The sequence below is a fragment of the Silene latifolia genome, chromosome 9 (genome assembly GCF_048544455.1).
Source record: "Silene latifolia isolate original U9 population chromosome 9, ASM4854445v1, whole genome shotgun sequence".
In the NCBI taxonomy this organism is placed as follows: domain Eukaryota; kingdom Viridiplantae; phylum Streptophyta; class Magnoliopsida; order Caryophyllales; family Caryophyllaceae; genus Silene; species Silene latifolia.
The window spans coordinates 51932368-51953151 of NC_133534.1; the positions used below are offsets into that span (position 1 = coordinate 51932368).

Below are 20784 nucleotides of genomic sequence, written 5' to 3' on the forward strand. Positions count from 1 at the left end.
CCCAGTTTGTAGGCGGCACCCAAGGAATTCTCCAAGTCTTGATAACCCCTCTTTAACCGACACACCATGTGTCCCACCAGGGATCCATGTGTTCCTTCACGCCTCTGCCTCCAATATACCTTAGATCTCAACGCGCCATATCGGACTGTCTAATTTGGACTTACCGCATGAAACTTTTTTTTTTTTTTTTGCCTCCGTTAAGCTTCAACACACCACGCTGGGTCATTGACATTCTTCTCTTGGACATCCCCGTCTCAGAGTCATGAGATTCATGTCGCCGTCGCTTTCGCAAACATATTAGCTCTCCCTCGAGGTTAGGAGTTCCACGCCTTATAGTTACGTCACCTTCAAGTTTTTAGCTTTATGTTTCTTCTTGTGTCTAGTCCAAGTCGACCATGGGCTCTGATCCACTTGTTGTGGGGGAGCGTTAATACCTCTTATTGCGCCTTTGTTACGAACCTCTCACGAATTAACTCTTGGATTCCTTCTAAAAAGCCTCGTATTATTAATGTTGGTGCGGACATGTGTAAAGATATGTGTAAAGATGTTCTTCCATCTTTACCCATGTTCCTTTTAAAATAGTATATGTCCTTTCCGTTCCATAAATTGAATTGAGCCAAGATATGTGTGCCAAACTTTATATTTCGTTAATTTGAGCAAAGTTCAACTTCTAATTTTTTATGCTAGACGACTTTTGAATTAAGATTGAAATCAAAGTTAGATTTTAATGTCGACCTTGAGCTTATATGAACACGACTTACAACATCTATTAAGTTACTACTACACACTTTTTACACCTTTGACATTACATGAGTATAAACTATAAACTATTCTCCCATGTTTAACCAAATACCAGGAATATACAGTATACAAAGATTCCAATTTAAAAATGACTTCTTTTAAGTTATAAAAAAACTAGGAATATTATTTTTATACATACAATAACATCACAAATTCTCATTTATGACGGGCATATCCGTTGCAAGCATATCCGTCACAAGCTTATGACGGATCTGTCCGTCACAAGATAGACTTGTTGCAATAACAAACCTCTAGAATTTTTTCTTAACTTTTGCCTTGCTTATCGCGTCCAAAACACCTTTTTTTCTTTTTTTTTTTCTTTTACCATGTTACAATTACTCGAATAACCCTAATCCAATATGGCCAAATTGCTCAATAATTCTTGCATGATGGCATGAGTCACCTTTCAAGTGTAGCATTGTGTCAAAATTGTAATGCAAATGTAATTGGTCCACAACCTTGAGTTAACATACACACTAAATGACCAAACTACCCTTTACTAGCTACTCCACTCACATTGCCCCCACTCCCCCACATACACCCATGAATCCACTTTTTTGATCAAAAAACTCCTATAAATCCCACTTCAATTCTCCCTACTCAACTCAAAAACAATCACAACCCAAACACCTAAAAAAAAATGGGAGTAAACTCAAATAGAGTGGAAGACTTCTCAAGCCATAATAATAATAATAATAATAATAATAATAATAATAATAATAATAATAATAATAATAATAATAATAATAATAGGCATGCATGTTATGAAACAACAATAAACATTCTCCCAAACGAAACAAATAATCCAACACAAATGACACAATTACCAAACACAGATCCATGTGTTGAGATACATCAAGTTTGCCTTCCTCCGAAAAGAAGCACCTTTCAGAAACTCAAACTTAGGTTATCAGAGATATTCTTCCCTGATAATCCACTTGACAAATTCAAGAACCAAACTTGTGTTAAGAAATTTGTTCTTGCTTTACAGTTTTTCTTCCCTGTGTTTCAATGGGGTCCTAATTACTCTCTTAATCTCTTACGGTCTGACCTTATTTCCGGTCTCACCATTGCTAGCCTTGCTATTCCACAGGTACGTATAACGTATGTATGTACGTTATGTTTTTAAAAATAATTAACACTTAGGCAATATTCTTCTTCTTGGAAATTTATTAAAACTTTGTTATTGTTTTTATGAGGGCATTAAATTGTATGATCGTGTTTTTCATGCATCAAGATTCCAAGAATATGCTTATTTGAATCAAAGAAGCATTAATAATAACATGCAGAAACTGTTAATATTTTAGTCAAGAAATTTATCCAAAAAATGTGTTTCTTGAAATTAATGAACAAAATAACAATTTGAGTTTTGTTAGAAGATAAGAATAGTACTGTACTAGTGTATGATCTTTATAATTAAAGGTGTGATGGCTGGTTTATACTCCCTCCGTTTCAATTATTTGTTTACATTTAATTAAAATAACCCCGACGAAGAATAAAGAAGGTAAACAAATGAAATGAACAAAGGAAGTAATTACTATTTATTCTAATATACATGTTCATTGTTTGTAATACAGGGAATTAGCTATGCAAAGCTTGCTAATTTGCCGCCCATCATAGGCCTTTGTAAGTTATTGTTCATTTGTTTACCTCTTTAGTTTTAGTATTTAGACCAAGAAAGGGAAGTATGTCCATATGATCATGTTAGATTGTCCATGCTCTCAAATGATACTCATGTCCCGTCTCTTTATTTACTTTGCTTTTGGACCAACTTTATATATAAAATCCATTTAAGTAAGTCGATGAAGGGATGAAAATTTCTTCAGTACATTTCTGGTATACCATATCATCGTATACTTAAAATCAAAACATTTGAAATTTCTGAATATGAGTAAAATAAAAATGAAATATTTTCATTCACTGGGATGTACAATGATATGGACACCTGATATTACATAAGGGCAAGCTCAATTGTAATAGTGATAGATTCCACTAGATAGCAACAACTCAAGAAATTAACGTGGGGAAAATAATTCTTTTTGAAATAAATAAATAAATAAATAAATAAATAAATAAATAAATAAATAAATAAATAAATGTTTTAGAAGGACTAAGTTTATCTAAAATTTATAGGAAGAAAGTTGCGCATATTTGACCTCTTACGACGATAAAGCCTGACAAAAAGCAGAGAAGCAATGATAATGATATGGTCATTTTAGATGAATAGAAACAATGTGATAAACATGACATGTATTTATTAAAAAAAAAAAATGGTCACATATTTCTATTCATACGTATGATGGTCTTATAATAAAATTAGCGTCGTTGTTTTTGGTTTTGGTAAATGCAGATTCAAGTTTTGTGCCACCATTGATATACTCAATACTTGGAAGTTCAAGGCATTTAGCAGTGGGCCCAGTTTCAATAGCATCATTAGTAATGGGAACAATGCTGAGTGAAGTTGTATCTCCTACACAACAACCTATTCTCTACCTTAAGCTTGCTTTTACTTCTACCTTTTTTGCTGGTGTCTTCCAGGCATCTCTTGGTTTCCTCAGGTACGTCAAATTTTTATGTAAGACGCTCCTCTTCAGTTATCCATTCACTTGCTTACATAATAAAATGTGTTTTACTTAAAACTTTGATCATACTACTTTTTTCCTGTCGCTTTCGGATTAGTTATTGCAAGGTTAGAATGTTAGATTCTATATTAATTTTGTTTGGGAATAATCGGTGGAAAATATTCCAGGAGAAATCCAACATCATCACGTTATGTATAACTTCTTTTCTTTCTCGGAATTTATCAGATAATTAGAGATAAGTTCAGACCCGAATATATCAAGCAAGTTATAAACAATTTGCGGGCTTAGTATGTTTGGGACTATCCGCTATGAACAAAGAATTTAACAAATAGTTTTCATCAAACCATTTACAAAAAAGTTGTATTTACGTAAACCGGAAATGCTTATACGTTTGAATAACCTTGTAAATAAACCATTTGTTTGAATAACCTTGTAAATAAACCGAGCAAGTAATAAACCATAAATTGAACCATTGTATGTGTATAACAGTCTCATTCTGAGTTTTTCTCTTTTTTTTTTTTTAGGACAATGGTCCGATATTTCTAATAATAATAATAATAATAATAATAAGTGGTCGGATTTAATTACAGGTTGGGATTTGTAATAGATTTTCTGTCAAAAGCAACCTTGATTGGGTTCATGGCCGGAGCAGCAGTAATAGTATCATTACAACAGCTAAAAGGGTTACTTGGGATGGTTCACTTCACTACACAAATGCAGCTTATCCCTGTTTTGTCCTCTGTTCTTCAGTACAGACATGAGGTACTACTGTCTTTTTATTTCCTCAATGTTCAACCAAATATACAAGATGATCGATCGATCACATGCATGGAAGGCCATTTTCGTAATTTCATTGTTTTTTTTTTATTGCAGTGGTCATGGCAAACAATTTTGATGGGTTTTAGTTTCCTCTTCTTTCTTCTAGCATCAAGGCAAATAGTAAGTTTTTGGGTTCGTAATGATTAAGCCACTGAAATTTATAACAGAAACCGATATTTGCAGAGAAAATTCGTAGGTTGACACATCTTTTTTCCTGCGCTTTTGTTTTAGAGTGCCAGAAAGCCGAAGCTGTTTTGGATATCTGCAGCAGCACCTCTAATGTCAGTTGTCCTCTCGACCATCATAGTATTTACTATCAAACCCACCTCACGCCAGATCCCAATCGTAAGAACAGTCTTTCTTCGATATGATTTCTTGAATTCGTGTATCAAAAAGAGGTTCATGTGATTAATATTTGTATTTTCAACTAGTAGATTGGTTATTTGCCCAAGGGACTTAATCCACCTTCGTCAAACATGCTGTACTTTAATGGATCATTCCTAGCTCTTGCAATCAAAACCGGCATTGTTAGTGGCATTCTTGCCCTCACCGTAAGTTACTATCATCCCTTTTATTATAAAAAGTACCCATGAAGTTACTCTTGGAAGTGTTCAAATTCTGCTGTATAAAAACAGCCTTTCTTCCCTTGTACTATGTAGGAAGGAATTGCTGTAGGGAGAACATTTGCAGCCATTGACAACTACCAAGTTGATGGAAATAAGGAAATGATGGCCATTGGTCTCATGAACATGGCTGGCTCTTGCTCCTCCTGCTATGTTACCACAGGTACTAAAATCAATCGTTTTTACCAGTACGGGATTAGCGCTCTTGTAGTCATACTCAGTTCAAATCCTGACCAAACCAGATTGTGCAAGCCCCAGAAAAATGAAAAAATCTCAGTAGTTTCATTGTTGACTAATTCTTAAACCCATGATTTGCAGGATCATTTTCTCGGTCTGCTGTGAACTACAATGCAGGAGCTAAGACTGCATTATCAAACATAGTCATGGCATCAGCAGTTCTAGTGACACTTCTATTCCTCATGCCATTGTTTCATTACACCCCCACCGTCATCTTAGCTGCTATAATAATCACTGCAGTGATCGGTTTGATCGATTATCAGGCTGCCTTTCGTCTGTGGAAAGTCGATAAACTCGATTTCTTGGCCTGTATGAGCTCCTTCTTCGGTGTACTTTTCGTATCGGTCCCACTTGGTCTCGCCATCTCTGTAAGTAAACTATATCCTTGATGCGAATGCCTCTTTTAAGGATTTACTTTTATTCTGTCAAATTTCAAAACTTCTGCAAGTCAGTTCTCTTCCGGAATATATATATATATATTTCCTAACTATGTTAAAATTTCAGGTTGGGGTATCAGTCTTCAAAATTCTCCTGCATGTCACAAGGCCAAACACGACAGTACTAGGATACATTCCTGGTACACAGATCTACCAGAGCCTCGGAAGATATAAAGATGCACTAAGGGTTCCTTCTTTTATAATTCTCTCCATTGAGTCTCCAATCTACTTTGCAAACTCGACTTATATACAAGAAAGGTGAAGAAACTTTTCCCTAATCTTGTTCAACTCTAGATTTTTTAAACAGGTCGAAATGAATGTTAACTTGGGATGTTTTACCCAAGCAGGATTAATAGATGGGTTAGAGAAGAGGAGGAACGTGTCAAAGCCAACAACGAGCGCGAGATCAAATATGTGATCTTAGATATGACTTGTAAGAAGATTATTTTCTTTTAGTAGTTTTATTTATCAAGGCATGAAAGATTGACATATATAACCGATTTGCTGTTTTTTTTTTCTTTCCTTCTTGCAGCCGTATCATCTATCGACACAAGCGGGATAGAACTTGTAGGAGAGCTGAGGAAAACGATGGAAAGGAAATCATTACAGCTGGTGTTGACGAATCCTGCTGCTAATGTAACTGAGAAGCTAGAACAATCAAAGGTGTTGGAATCCTTTGGATCGCAAGGACTATACTTATCAGTTGGAGAAGCGGTAGCAGATATCTCCTCGTCGTGGAAGAATCAACCTTGAAGAGCCTCAAAAGAGGGTGTAGTAATTAAATATATCTGAAAATTAGAATGATTAGAGTTAGAACTAGGTAAAGAAGAGTTGTTTAACCGGCCTGTTAAATGCGATGTAATAATTACTGCATAAATGTAAACCTTGTAGTTTCAGGTTCTTCTAAGGAGAGTTTTACAAAGTCTCAATTTGAGCTGACTTTTTCTCTTTCGCATACACTACTGTTAAACATACTTCAATCTTGTCTGAGATCTCAAGGTTTAACTTAACCTTGCATACAGGTTAAAGGGAGCCACCGAAATGAAATTGAGGCATACAGGTTTCGAACTCTTGTTATGGGCTCACGTATATAACAACTTTACCTATTGAATTAATTGACATCTGTCATATAGTAGTGAAATTTGATTGTATATGAATTTGAAAATAACATTTTTCAAAAGAGAAATTTCATTCTCCGCCACTTTTCCATAACTCATTTTTTCTCTTTTTTTTTTTTTTGGCAAAATTCTCGCTTTTGTTATATGTTCTTTCCTTCAACCAAAAGTTACTTTATGACAAAAGTAAAGATATTTCATGAATAAAACTCCCTGGAAAAATACACTTGTTTTTGGCTAAATGGACAATTGATGTAAAATTTTACAGAAAGAAAATGGGAGTTTTAAAAAAAATTAGACTAAATAGGAGTTTTACCGTACAAAAAAAAGTGAGCATGATCAATTTTCACTTTTTTTTAAAGTGAGAAGCGGCAAAAGTAGGAAGAATAGGCAAAAATAGACATCATTACCGTAAAAGTAAATATTAATTATTGAGAAGAATGAGATACCCATTAACAAGATTCTGAGAAGGTTTTCTTTAATTTTAAACGGTTAAGTTGTCAGTATATGGAGTACTTCGTAATAGTTTATCAATTTGATCATGAGTTGAGGTTTACCAAGTATAAAAAGTTATTATGTTTGTCATCCTATTTACGTTTTATCGGAGACATAACCACCCTTAAGATGATATTCTGAAGTCTCTCTGTTTAGGTCATTGAAATAAAAGAGATATGCTTTAAGAAATAAAAAGTGAAAAATAACTTGACATGATTCTTAAGGAAACTTTAAGACCAAATAGTGACAAACTATATAACACCCTACCATTAATTAAACTTTATTGGAAGAGAATCATTTACAGGTATAAAAATGAGAGTGACATGAAGATTGAAGATGCCAAACAAGATTGCCTTCTCATCATTAAGACGAGTCACTCATTCTCCTAATTAAAAAAGCAAGATAAGCGCTTTGAATATGAACGTGACTAACAAAACGGTCGTTCTATCTTATCTACTCTTTGCTACTCCCTTCATACCAAACCAATAGTAACATTGAGAATCTTGGTACTATTTATGGTTGTAGGAAATCTTCGATATTATTCTTAATCTATAAGACAAAATATAGTCATGTGAGATCTTTTTTTATTTATCGTCATGAATGCTATAAGAATACCAAATTTTTATAATTTTTAATAATATATAACTATAGATATTCACGTTTCAAAACGTGTCTCGAGAAGTGTGAAAAAAGTCAATATTATCATTGGTGTGGTACGAAGGAAGTATATTGCTACCTTACTGGTGCAGTGGTGCTTACTTGAAGGTCTTGAACTAACCTACTCTAAGCTAACGCCTCCAAGTAGGATTCATCCTCTATTTACTAAAAGAATAGGTGAACACACAGACTTCCCTCTAAAAAGCATTTTTTGTAAATAAGGAAGCTATTAATAATTTAATTGTATTCACTAAATAAGGAAATTATTAATTATAATGTATTTCATTATATAATCATTAAAATTCAGTAGATTACTCAATTCTCTTGGGTTAATTTTTAGTTTCAATTTTTTTTTTGCTCGGAACAAGATACAATTACGTGAAAAATGAACAATTAATGAGGTTCCACTATTATTTTATAGTTCAATTTTACTCAGATTTCTTGAATAATTTTACAGTTCAATTTTTTTCCTCATATCAAAATATAATGACGGGAAATATGAAAAATTAATGATGTGTTAATTTAGCATGATTAAATAATTAAAAAATAGAAATTCTATAAATACCGCGCATTCATTGTGCGGGATCTAAATTGCTATAAAGCAGCACCAAAGGAATGACAATGAACCAAAACAACATTAGCCAACAAAGCTAATGAAATGGAAGACAAAAGAGTGACAATACAAACAAAACCACCATTGTGAGTTGTGACTTATTTTTCCTTAAATTATTTGAAACTCTTACCGTCTTTTAAAAAAGATCTTCTCGATTCCAGCCGGAAAAAAAACAAAGAGGGGGAAATTAGGCTTCATAATAAGAATTAATAAGTTGAACTATCCTTTTCGACAACTCCAGTATCCATCCATTACAAATTGGCAAACCAAAAAGTAGTAAAGGTTACATATTTTAGAATTTGAGTCAAGTCATTGTGTAGTGCCAAACAATTGATCACAAAACATCTTCTACTATTTTAATGAGTTTATTGATTATTTCAGTGCGGTATACAATCATATACGTATGACCCCAACCTCACAGTTACTAACGACCAGGGGCGAAGCCAGGATTTTTAATTTGGGATAGCGAAAAATTCGAAACTTTTTGGGGCCTTATAAATATCGATACATCGGTTAACCTTAGTTTTTTTGAGAAAGACGATCAATTAACTTACTTATATAATATTTTCAACGTATTTTTACTTGTATGCTGAATTATTGGCCTTTAATTCAAAAGATTTGCATAACAAAGACGATGAAAATAAATATTGTAGTCTCTAATAGAACGCTCGGAAGATTCAATCATAATAAGATAGTTTGAAGAAAAAACATTTAAAAGGTAAATAAGAAAAAAAAAAATCTGAAGACACCTTTTTATTTACGATCTTTTTATTCCCATAGTGCTACAACACTCTTTAAATAAAAAAAAAATGGGAGAAATGCTTCAAGCAATAATCGAACTCGGGTCTCCTACATAAATAACCAAAGTCTTTGCCACCAGATACATTAAAGTTTGTACATTGTTTGTATGCACTGGTTTGTATTTATCTATAACAATTATTTGGGGTTGCAGAAACCAAGCATTGCAGCCGATATTTTTCAGTTTGGGGTTGCATTTGCCACCCTTTGCAACCACAAATATTATCCTACAACTGGTTGTATAAGAGCTATGTACAACCGCGTCAAAGTTATCGAGCTCTCACACAAAGTTGTTGAGTTATTTTACATGTTATTGAGCTATTTTACGAAGTTATTGAGTAATAATTATTCTGTTAAGCTCAACAACTTTGTATGATAACTCGATAATTTTGTTAATAGAGCTCGACAACTTTGTAACAAAGCTCCACAACACTGAATAATAAGTTGTATATACAATCGGTTGTATAATACATTAACTGCTTTGCAACTACGTAGATTCGCCCCTGCTAACGACTCAACTTGAGATTGTGCAGTAGTTTTCTGTGATGCATTCTTAGTACCAAGTATTAGGCATTCTTAGTACGTATGCCCTGCAGTGGTAGAACCTCCTGCCTGAACCACGCCCTGCTTGATCTACCAGCCAAACCCAGGAACGAGGAGTAAAATAACAACTCTTCATGTACTTGTTTCGTATCAAACATTTAAAACCACATAAATATTTGATTCAAACATTTTCTTTTACTACCTTTTTCTGACTAAACATTTTCTTCAGTTAAGTCAGAATTCGAGTTAGGTAGGCGTATAGGATAAAAAGCTCAGCAAAACTCTACTCAAACCTAGAGAATTAAAACTTAAAATTGTTGAGTAGATGATCGACCTTAAACATCGGACTATAACACAAGAATCCCTTGCTAGATTCAAGATAATCGAATTTAAGACCTCGTTGTAATAATAGATTAATCTGTTGTAATTCCATCAGAAATTTTACCATACTCTTCTTAAGTGAGTACCATTTACAAGGTTACTCTAGCTTGATACTTCTTATACTCACTCCAATTTACTACAAAGTACATTTCTGAAATCCCTTTCACATATTTGGTCAAATATTATAGTGAACTACACCGAACCGAAATCAGACATCAGAGAGAGACGTTTCTGGAAAACTAAAAAGCAGGAGACTTAGGCACGAATGAGAAATCGACATGAGGTGCTAGTAGTTCAAGTGGAGAATATTCAAAGCAACAAACTTTAAGATGAAAAGAAAGAGCCATCAAAATTGGCACATACTGTGTGAATCGCAAATTCACAAGTGAAACTGTCAAAAATGAAATTGCAGAATTATATTAATGGGTTAATTACCCAATTCCACAATGGATGGACCAGGCAAGTCAACTTTACCTTTTTCTATTTTTAGGTATAAATATATGCTCTTCCTATTTTTGGAATTCTTCCTTTTCAATCATTAGAGTACCTTACATAATCAAAGTCTTAGGGTAGTTGGTGTGGTCTAAATTTGGGATTAAAGCTCATTTATAAGACTTGTGTCTAAGGTCATGTTCTTTACTTCTTTCCCCTTGGCTTCTAGCTTCATGGAGCAAGCGGCTCAAATACTAAAGAAATGAGTCAATCAGTACAAATGGAGGTTATACACTTATAGGAAGAGCTTAGCAAGAGTAGAATCCAAGCCTAGGGTCAAGATGAAAACAACAATTTCACAAATCTAGTGGGAGCGACAGACACGGATATTTTTTAATGAAATTTTACCAATTTTCAACTTTATAGCAGTTGTTCGAGGCATGTCCCCTCCTCTCCCTGCACCACTGGGCCTGACCACTTACTTAGACTCCATAGTGATTCATGGGAGTGTTTTGAGGACAAGATTATATGGCAAAAACACAAATGAGGTATCATCCTACTGGTAGAGACTAGAGATTTAGGTAGTCCTATAAATCTCAGCTTTGAAATTCCACCCGTTTGTATTTATAATTATACGCGCTTATGCCTCATCTTACAAAAATTACAGCGGAAGCTAAAAAAAGAGGCAATGAATTTGAGTACATTGTAAATGGCAATGAAATAAGGACCACGTTCATGCCCTACCAGATACGGAGTATTTAAAGAACATACCTAAATGCAGCAATATAAGCGTTCCGTTCAATTATCCACGTATAATATACAACTTGATAACAGAATTTTCCATACGCTTTCTCCACGAATTTCTTTAGGCAAAGATGACCACCAGCAGCCATCATTTACAATCTCCTTTGTCATATAGTATCTGAAACCATCATAATTTCAGTCGGTTAATGTCTTATCATAAATGCTACTCAAGTAATAGCATGTCTTAGTAAAGAGCCAAGAAGCTGAACGTAGATCCAAAGGCATCAACGCTAGCCGGCAGTCAAAACCAGAAAGTTACGACAAAGATTTACGGATTCTCAACTTCCCAATGTACAGTATATGAATGTCAGCAGCAAGAGTTGATGAAAATCAGGAAGATATCCGAACTTTCAACAAATAAGGAATGAAAAAGAATTCATTGAAATGAAAGTTTATAATAGAAAAAATAAAAAATTGTCGATTCGCAGAAAGCTTTGAATACGAAGTAACAAATAGCTCAAAATCCCTTGAACCAAGGTAAACGGAAGTCCGGAACATATCCTCAAGAACGACTAACTAACGGGGAAACAAAAAAAAGGCCAACAAGTGTAATGAAGCCTTGTAAACTGTACTAGAAAGTTGACTAAGGAACTGGGACACCTCACTGCTGCTGGTGTATATCAACCAATATCAGCCAAAGCAAATGAACTAATCCCAGAAAGGCAGAAACAACTGAATATGATGGAACTCTTTCTATTTTTTTCTCTTATTATCCTCCATCTCCTTGACCCACCCTCCCTTCACTACGGAATGACATCCTTGTTTTCCAGCATTTGTCTTTCCAATTCAGTTTGATCCCCAACAAATTCTTGTACAAGGCGGTCTTACAGCCATTTGGTGGAATCTTGAACCATTGAAGATTGCGCTTACATGGGTACTCCTGTTCTACACATGGTCCCATTGTTTGCAGTTCGACTGGCCAATCCTCGAACTGAATCGTTCAAACTGGGACAGAGTTCATTAGAGAACTTGGTCATGATGCTTTATGTTTAAGCCCAATTTCTTTTTACCAAACTGGTCACTGACCCATGCAACACTGATTCTACACCCCAGTCACCCCTTCCTCCCCCTTCTCCAAATTTAAATGACATAAAATTGCGTCTATAGTTAAGCAACACATGATTCCAAACCTTTTGAGGGAATGTGAAATGCATCCTCTTAAAGAAACTCACTGCTTTGGCACAAAGTGATTCTAAAATTACAACTTAAACCAAGGAGTGACTACATTCGGAATAAAAGTAACCATTTTGTTCAACCCAGATGCACCAGAAGACAGCTAAAATTGCACATCTGGAGAGCAAATTCCCAACAGACTTGATTTGCAAGAAACCCACAAGAGAATGAATGCATGTTAATGGGTTATCCAGATTCCAAATTAATTTGCACCAAACGGCAACAACATTGCTAGGGAGTAGTGTCTCAAAAGCTCCCGCAAATGGCTGGATGTATACAACCTTACCCATGTGTTGTCAGCACACAGGTATTTGTTTCCGAATACACCAAATTGAAAATTGAATTTTCGCCACATAGTGTAGACAAATAAATCAATTAACCCGACTATTTTAAAACCTAGCATTCCCAAATCCTCACCATGCTTAATGGTTGTTCAAATTCTACAAGAAAACACAGCACGTCGATTTTGATCATTTGAAATATTGTCACACAAAATTAAACCTAACCTTTTTATGATTTCAGACTGGTTAACTACCTTTTTTATCAACAGAATAATAGCATGTTGGACGGGAAACACTTTGCCCTCGGGATTCATTTTCCGTCCACTCCACACCCATTTTGCTTCGGGACAGTCTATGATGAAAAATGCGTATATGGAGTGATTGCTAATCAAATGAGATTACAATTTTTACAAACTGGGTTTCAACTTTGCTGCTTCTGCAAAAAATCTGATTGTTTAATACAGTGTGTATATGTTTCACAATTACGAAGTATACAACATATGACCGCATAGCGCAGTGGATTAGCGCGTTTGACTTCGGATCAAAAGGTCGTGGGTTCGACTCCCACTGTGGTCGTATTTTTTTCGAGCCCTTATTATTTTTATACTTTCAGATCTCCATCCCTAACTTTTCAAACTGTCACAAAAAGGCTACTCATGCATTTACGTCAAGTTAGACTATACTGACCATGTTAGGCGGTGCCATTGTTGGACCGAGCAAAACCTGTATTGGACAGGTTTGACAATTTAGGGTGGGGAATGACATCAATTAGTGTCAAAAATCAAAATACACAACAGGGAATAGCAGTAGCAGTAGCAGTAGCAGCAGTTAAATTGCTACACTCAAAAATTAAAAAAGAATTTACACAAATCAAGTCAGCCTTAACACTGGCATAACAATTCTCATGCATGATATCAACAAAAGCCGAACATAGTACAACCTCAAGGCCATAATATGAGGTGAGTGAAAGTGTGAAACAGAGGGAGAATTCCTGACATGCTTATTTTGTCCTCCTTCTCCGAGTAATTTTCTTTACAGGTTCAGCCCCATTTGAAGCCTCAATAGCTTCGGGTTTTTGCTGAGGGTTACTGTTACCAGAAGGTTCGGCTTCTTCCCCAAATCCACCGTTAACAATGGTTTCGGTTGGTTGTTTGACTACCTTTTTAGCAGCAGTTTTGGGTTTTCTCTTGGACTGACTAATAACAACAGTATCATCTCCTTCATTAGGTAATTCATTGTTCACAACAGTTTTCGAGGAATTTGCTTGAGCCCTCAACCGCAAAATTTCACCCTTTGTAGAGGCTAAATCTTCTTCCAGTTTTCTAGCTCTTTTCTCCAAGCTCTCCCTCTCACTTCCTAGCCTCATGACTAAACTATGTGCATCTTCAAGGTTTTCCCGGGCCTCTCGGGTCAATTGCTTTTCTTTTTCTAAAGAATTTAAGAGCAATTCCTTCTCTTCTTCAAGCGTGGAAATTTGGGATTTAGACATCTCAAGCTCCTTAGAAAGAATCAATGTTGTTTTGTTCATCTCGTCAAGGGATTTGGTAGCCCCTTCAAGATCTGTTTCAAGAATTTTTCGGGTTTCTCTGTCTTTCAATATATCCTTCTCCAAACCCTGTAATTCACTATTCAACGCGGCAATCAAATTTCTTTCCTCTTTCAGATCACTGGTAAGATTTTCTGTCTTCTTGTAAACCTCAAGTAATTCCTTCTGTAGGTTGTCATAACTCTCAGATTTTGCTGCCAATTCACTGGACTTTTCTTGAAGTTCGTCTTTACTGTTGTTTAGTTCTTCCTTCACAGAACTTAACTCCACAGTTAATGCACCAATATGATCTTGTGGCTCACTCAACTTCTTCTCCATTGAAGATCTAGTTTCGGATAAATGAGCCTTAAATTCAGAGAGTTCGGCCTCAAGTTTTGAGCAAACTCCTTTAGATTCGACTAAAAGCCCTTGTAGTTTACTAGCCTCATTCTGTGATACCCCAAGTTCCTCTTTTTTCAATAGGAGCTCGTCATTCAAATTTTGCACTCTTTCTGCTTCTAGATTGAGCATCTTCTGTAAAATGTCCCTACTTTTTGATAATTCATCTATCTCGGCTTCCTTATCTTTAACTTTATCCACAGTTATTTCAAACTTTTCCTTCATATCTAACAGTTCTTGCTCTCTCTCTTGCAGGAGTTTTATATCAGCCGCTGCTTTCTTCTCGGAAGATGACCTGAAATCATCGTACTCATTCTGAAGAGTCTCGAGTTTAATCGTCAAATTTTCTCGCTCAACTGTCAATGAATTTATTCTATCATTTAAACCTTCTAAGATACCATTCTTCTGCTCTAATTCTTTTTGGGCATTCAAGAAATCTCTTTTCAAACTCGAAATCGCTGAATTAAGTCCATCAAGCTCATCCATGTTTTTTTTATAGGAGGTATTCAAATTACTCAAGTCCGAATCCTTTCGGGCAAGTTCAGAGCTAAGATGTGTTACAACTTCTTCTTTCTCCTTCAATTCTGAGCTCAAAAAGTTTACTCTTTCTTTCAAGACAGCAATCGAGCTATCCTTCTCCTTTAGTATCTCTTCAAGTGCCCCTTTCTCCATTATAGAATTTCCAAGTTCCTTCTTGAGACTTTCAATGTCACCTCGAAGCTGTTCTATATTCTTTTTTTCACTTTGTAATTCTCGACCGAGGCCGGTAATCGTACTGTTTGCCGATTCTAAACGAGTAACCAGGGACAGCTGTTCTTCCTTGGCCTTACTAAGCAGCTTGTTCTGTTCTTCCTGTGTATTCGATAATATCGACTGAAAGTTCTTCTCCATGGAAACAATGATGGCATCCTTTCCTTTTAGTTGGGAGTTCAGCTGCAGGTTCCAGACAAACATTATGATGGAACAGTCCGCGATGTAAAACACCCAATCATGTTTTGGAAAAGGTATTGCATTGACAATATGAAAGCTAAAACAGACACTAGAAAGGCATGGGACAACTTTCTCGATGCAAAATCAATTCCATGCATAATGATGGTCTCCAACCAAGCTAAAACAGACACTAGAAAGGCATGGGACAACTATGAACTGTGGTAGGCTCTATAACGGAAAGTAGCAAACCAATGTTGTAGATTTTGCCCATGTTTCGTGCACTTGAAAAATAATAAAACGATACTAAACTACCATTTGGGTTCATTTGCAAAATTGCACTGTCAAATATAAGGGCATAATGCCACTGCAGAATATTCTATCGCCACAGTTATTGGGTAAGGTAATTTTGTTATTTTATATTTTTATGTGGCTTTCTTGTGCATTAGGTCCCGTGGAATTAGCGCTGGCCCATATATAAGGTACAGATGACTACATGATTGAAGCACAATTGACAATTTTGTGTGACAAAATCAAAATATCCACACTACCTAGCTACATTTCATTTTTCTATTTTCCGATGTAGTCAAATAGTCACTATATTCACTGGCTTTGGAATGTAATGGACAAAGCAATGACTCACTAAACTGATTGAATTTCTTATAAGATATTATCAATTTCCACTATGCATCATAATCATATGGAAACAGCCCTTCTAGTTTCTGCATTGTCAACTGACTCAACTCTAGGTAAGTACGTTTCACCCACTACCCCAATACGCAGGAGTCTTCCATTCTTGTAATGAGGTAGTGGTGTTGTTTACTAGCTACAGCCTACAGGATTCTTAACATACTTGATCTCTGTTACCCAATTCTTAGCTTATCTAGCAGATATCCAACTATAACTCTGTCAATTTTATTGTTTCGATGGGTTTGTCACTGACTCCTAGTGCTTACATTGCATTTCGAGTTGCCCGGCGTGTTCTAGGTTTAGGGGACAAGAGAAGGAGTCAGGAGATGGGTAATGTTCAGTTCGGGCGACGGAAATATCACTTCTGTCGAACATCGAATAAATTAAATCATTTTTCTATTTTTAAAAAGGGACTTCCTATGTAAGAAACTCAAGACAGTCGAGGAAAAAGGTTGAATCTACTTTTGTTCACTTTACAACACAAACTGGAACATGTAAAAGAGAAATATTAACAAGGGTGATCTAAAATTTACTTTTTTAAACAAAATTCTACTACATAGTTCTGGTGACTTGAAAAGTAAAAACTTAAATGATTGGCACACTACAATGGGGTAGATAAATATTGGTTAAGACAGTTAGACGATACAAATGGGACAGTGGGAATGAAGGGAATAACTAGTGCCCTTTGAGCTCAATAAAAAGAACTGCCAGAAGAAATTTTTACAAAAGCTCAATAAGCATCTTTTGCGTATAAAAAGAAAGCAGATTGATGATTGCTTACAGATTCAATGACTGCCTCTGATGTTTCCTTGTCCTTTTGAGCCAATGAATAAAGTGCAGCAAGCACTCCAGCACTCAGAAGTCCAATCGCGTTCAAAAGAGAGAGAATAGGATTTGATGGTGGACTTTTTTGACGGTTTTGCTGCCCATAATTTTTTCACTTCAGCAAATAAAATAACTAGACAAATATGTAGCAATAATCGGGGAAAATTGTATCACTATCACTTAGTAAAGAAGTTGTATTCAAACCTCCTCCTGGTTCTCTTTTCCATTGCTTCCTTCCTTTTCTGCAACAAAATGAACGGATTAACAGTCAACTTAAAAGGCTAAGCTCACTGTCTGAATATGAAGAACCAATGAACCATGAGGTTAATAATGGTCCTCAGAATATGCAAATATTCAATTATGAGTGGAAATTCTATATAGCAGAGTATGCAAGAGATTCTCAGATAATAGAAACCTAGATGATCTAGTCAAATGCCACATGATCATTAAATAAGTTGATGAAGCAACTAGCTTTGCCTTTACATAATCAGAAGAATATTAAAGTTTTTTAAACTATAAGCAAAAAGATTTAATTGTCTATTTTTATCCAAACCAGCTCTAAGACTCTAAGTTCTACGGAGTATTATCCAAACATACCCTAAATTCTTAGTTTGAAGAGGCACAAACCGCACCAAGGCGTTAAACGAGTTTTCAAGTTGGCTAACATGTAAACGAGTAAAATTTTGGAATAACTAGGAAAAGAGATGACGTAATTAAATATCTAGAAGAAAAAGATATCGAAAATGCGTACTAGTTATCCTCATTTTAGGTGAGCCTTATCTAAAAGGCAGACCTTAAAATGCACAAAGGCGTTTTGGCTAGTGCCTCATCCAAGGCGCGCTTTTTAAAACTATATTGTTTAAAACAAGGAGTTAGTCATCCAAATCCCAAAAGGTTTTGGAATGGAACTTGTTTGGGTCTATACATTAGAGGTTTGAGAGTTTAAGGGGGTGTTTGGTTGGCTCCTTTAAAACGGAATGGAATGGATTTGGTTCATTCCATTGTTTGGTTGGGGTGATTTGGAATGGAGTTACATATCTAATGGATTCTAACTCCACTTCATTCCCCTCTCTGACAAATTCAAGTATGGATTTAGATTTTACTATCAAACTCCATTCCATTCCATTCCGTCTTGTTAAACAAAACAAGCCCTAAGGGGTGGGGTATCCGAAACTTGAGATATTGCCAATAATGGGGGGATTCTCTTATAGGGCAATGGAAGGCTCCTCTAACGATGCAATGAAATTCCGACTACATAGCTAGCCTTTAAATTAATTCCAACAAAGAAAGAACCAATATCAAATTTGCAGCAGTAGTACTAGTCAGAGTACAATTAAAAAGCAGCCATCACACTAGAAACCCAACAAATTCATAGCAATCATAGGTAAAATAATCAATACTCAGTTCAATAAATCAGAACAAGAAGAGCTTTTTTTAACTCCAACCATGAAGTTCTCACCCGCGACATAAGTGCGCTCATTTGAACCAAAAATAAATAAATCAGAAAAAGGGAATTACCAGAAGCAAAGACTTGAAAAGTTTGGATGTTCAAGGGTAAAAAGGGAAGAGCAGAGAAGCCGAGAAAGAGTAAAGCTCTCCTTTTATCGAAATGAATGTCAGAGGGCCCCAGTTGCTGTTGATTCGGGGAAGCCATTGTAGAAATTGTGTTATTCCTTCTTTTACCCTCCACATTACGAAGATGGTGGAAGAAGAGTGGACGAGAAGTGAGGGGTAAAAATGGAAAAGAAGAAGAAGAAGGGGGATGATGAAGAGGAAGCAAGTGATGAAGTGGAGGAGAGTGAAGGAAGCAGTAACTCATTTCTGTGTGTTTTGTATTCAACTCTCAACTCTGGGTGTCTTCCAATCTAATTTCCGCAGATAATATACACCATCACTTTCTCATGCTTTGGCGAATCAAAACTAGCTTATGAACTACATCCAAAATACATTTTACTCTTTCCTATAGACTCTGGCCCCCTTTTTTTTTTTTTTTTTTTTTTTTTTTTTTTTTTTTTTTTTTTTTTTTTAATACGAGTTTAATTGAACTTAATTGGATTGAATTGAGCTAAATTGAACTGAATGAAACTAAATTGAATTGGATTGGGATCGGATAGGGTCATTTCAGGCTAGGTGAATTTTCGGATTTGCAAGAACTCAGGTGGGGTTGAGTCATTTCGAGTTCAGCTCATTTCCAGGTCAACTACTATCAAGTTATTTATGGAGAATAATCAAATTGCAACAATAAATATACGGGTTAGGTTATATTGGGTCATGTCATGCTCAGGTCTTGAGTTAAGTTGCCGAGCGATTAGGTGTGTGAAGAGTCTATCGATCCGAAATACTCCGGGGGGGGTTGAATTGAGTATGATAAAGTATGCCCACTTTTTCGATTATCCGTATGTAGCGTGTGTGTCAATAGATTATTCGATGTTTATGAATTAAACTCGACTAATCAATTAACGTTGCAAAATGTAAAGAAACAAAACAAGGAAAGAATGCAAGAGACATGTGGGTTTTTGAAGTGGTTCAGTTTCACAAGTCGAAACCTACGTCTACTATTCTCGATTAATAATTTTAGTACCTTTCTACGGATTACAAAATTATCAATTCACTCGTACAACTAACTCTAGTTGTAACTCACTTTGATTATCGTTAAATACTCGACTAATCTTACGCTAATAAGAAGAAAGTGTTTGATTGTTCTTTCGATGTTCACACAGTTGAACGTATAGAACGAATCTAAGCACTATTATCCAATAACGTAATTTTTAGAAATATGAAGAACGACTTTTCTAAATAATTTCTGTATACAAAACAAAATATGTTTCCTCGATTAAATGTGAAGTTTACTCGATTTGTTTGCAGAAAATTTTTATAGCATGAAAAGTTGGTTTTAAATGTTGGAGTACTCGTGTATATATAGTAGAGAGGAGATCTATGATTTAGTCGAAACCCTAATAAGTGCTGTGGAGTTTTCCACAAGAAAAAGAATAAAATCCTCTTTTATTTAGTCCAATAATATCTTAGAAGATAGAAAAGAATAATTAAGATAATATGAGGAGATAAAATATCTCTAACAAATATTATCTTGAGATTTACTCTAATTCTTATTTTGCACAAGGGATTATCATGTATAAGAGAAAACGGCTCATAAGCCCAATTCCTCTTCACGAAACCCTAGTGAGATATTAGGTTAGATGGATTAAATTGGGGTTTAGATACTAATAAATAGAAAACCCTAAATAACATGACAACTCATAAGCTGTTTTACCGATCAATAGGATAATCATAGATTATTCGATCCAACTAGGCTCAATCCTCACTCCACTATAATCACGTTTTCTTTTGAAAGATTTAAAACTTAGAATACAGAAAAAATTATTCTGAAAACCATGAATCTTAATATTTTCACATACGAATAAGATTCACAGCTTAACTTAGAATATTTGTGTCTACTGTATCATTAGTTCATTACATTTACTAAAAGCATGAATTTTAATAAATATTGTGTTTTGGTGTAGTATTTAGGAAGATTATCACATTTTACAAAATTACAGTAATTAATATTTTTGGGATGTACTTTTTTAGATAAGTGGTGAAGATAATTGCGATTGAGAAAATTCTTTA

General features: G+C 35.2%; 2 protein-coding genes, 1 long non-coding RNA gene and 1 other non-coding gene across 4 annotated transcripts; 2 read left to right on the forward strand and 2 right to left on the reverse strand.

The window, feature by feature from the left end:
- Window positions 1-1405: 1405 nt before the first annotated feature.
- On the forward strand, window positions 1406-6428 carry LOC141599757 (putative sulfate transporter 3.4). The gene is made up of 12 exons (XM_074419869.1): window positions 1406-1894; window positions 2379-2427; window positions 3152-3359; window positions 3974-4145; window positions 4257-4322; window positions 4434-4547; window positions 4637-4753; window positions 4862-4988; window positions 5144-5430; window positions 5567-5757; window positions 5847-5932; window positions 6032-6428. The coding sequence occupies exons 1-12, from the start codon at window positions 1442-1444 to the stop codon at window positions 6250-6252; spliced, it is 2091 nt and encodes a 696-aa protein (XP_074275970.1). The 5' UTR covers window positions 1406-1441; the 3' UTR covers window positions 6253-6428.
- On the reverse strand, window positions 6201-13256 carry LOC141599758 (uncharacterized). The gene is made up of 3 exons (XR_012523921.1): window positions 13046-13256; window positions 11305-11455; window positions 6201-6287 (listed from the first exon to the last, which is right to left on the reverse strand). It is a non-coding gene; the product is annotated as an uncharacterized LOC141599758 (long non-coding RNA).
- A 37-nt stretch (window positions 13257-13293) lies between these two features.
- TRNAR-UCG (transfer RNA arginine (anticodon UCG)) lies at window positions 13294-13367 on the forward strand. Its single transcript has one exon. It is a non-coding gene; the product is annotated as a tRNA-Arg (tRNA).
- A 174-nt stretch (window positions 13368-13541) lies between these two features.
- LOC141599759 (MAR-binding filament-like protein 1) lies at window positions 13542-19082 on the reverse strand. Its single transcript, XM_074419870.1, has 4 exons — window positions 18676-19082; window positions 17362-17399; window positions 17114-17254; window positions 13542-15648 (listed from the first exon to the last, which is right to left on the reverse strand). The coding sequence occupies exons 1-4, from the start codon at window positions 18974-18976 to the stop codon at window positions 13792-13794; spliced, it is 2337 nt and encodes a 778-aa protein (XP_074275971.1). The 5' UTR covers window positions 18977-19082; the 3' UTR covers window positions 13542-13791.
- Window positions 19083-20784: the final 1702 nt, after the last annotated feature.

Excerpts from the sequence above, each read along its gene's own strand:
- LOC141599757 (XM_074419869.1), top strand. The coding sequence starts at position 1,442 with ATGGGAGTAAACTCAAATAGAGTGGAAGACTTCTCAAGCCATAATAAT. Across the intron at positions 3,360-3,973 it reads GCATCTCTTGGTTTCCTCAG|GTTGGGATTTGTAATAGATT; the intron begins GTACGTCAAATT and ends ATTTAATTACAG. Across the intron at positions 5,758-5,846 it reads TCGACTTATATACAAGAAAG|GATTAATAGATGGGTTAGAG; the intron begins GTGAAGAAACTT and ends TTACCCAAGCAG.
- LOC141599759 (XM_074419870.1), bottom strand. The coding sequence starts at position 18,976 with ATGAGTTACTGCTTCCTTCACTCTCCTCCACTTCATCACTTGCTTCCT. Across the intron at positions 17,400-18,675 it reads TTTTCAAGTCTTTGCTTCTG|AAAAGGAAGGAAGCAATGGA; the intron begins GTAATTCCCTTT and ends ATTTTGTTGCAG. Across the intron at positions 15,649-17,113 it reads CAGAGGCAGTCATTGAATCT|CTGAACTCCCAACTAAAAGG; the intron begins GTAAGCAATCAT and ends TGGAACCTGCAG.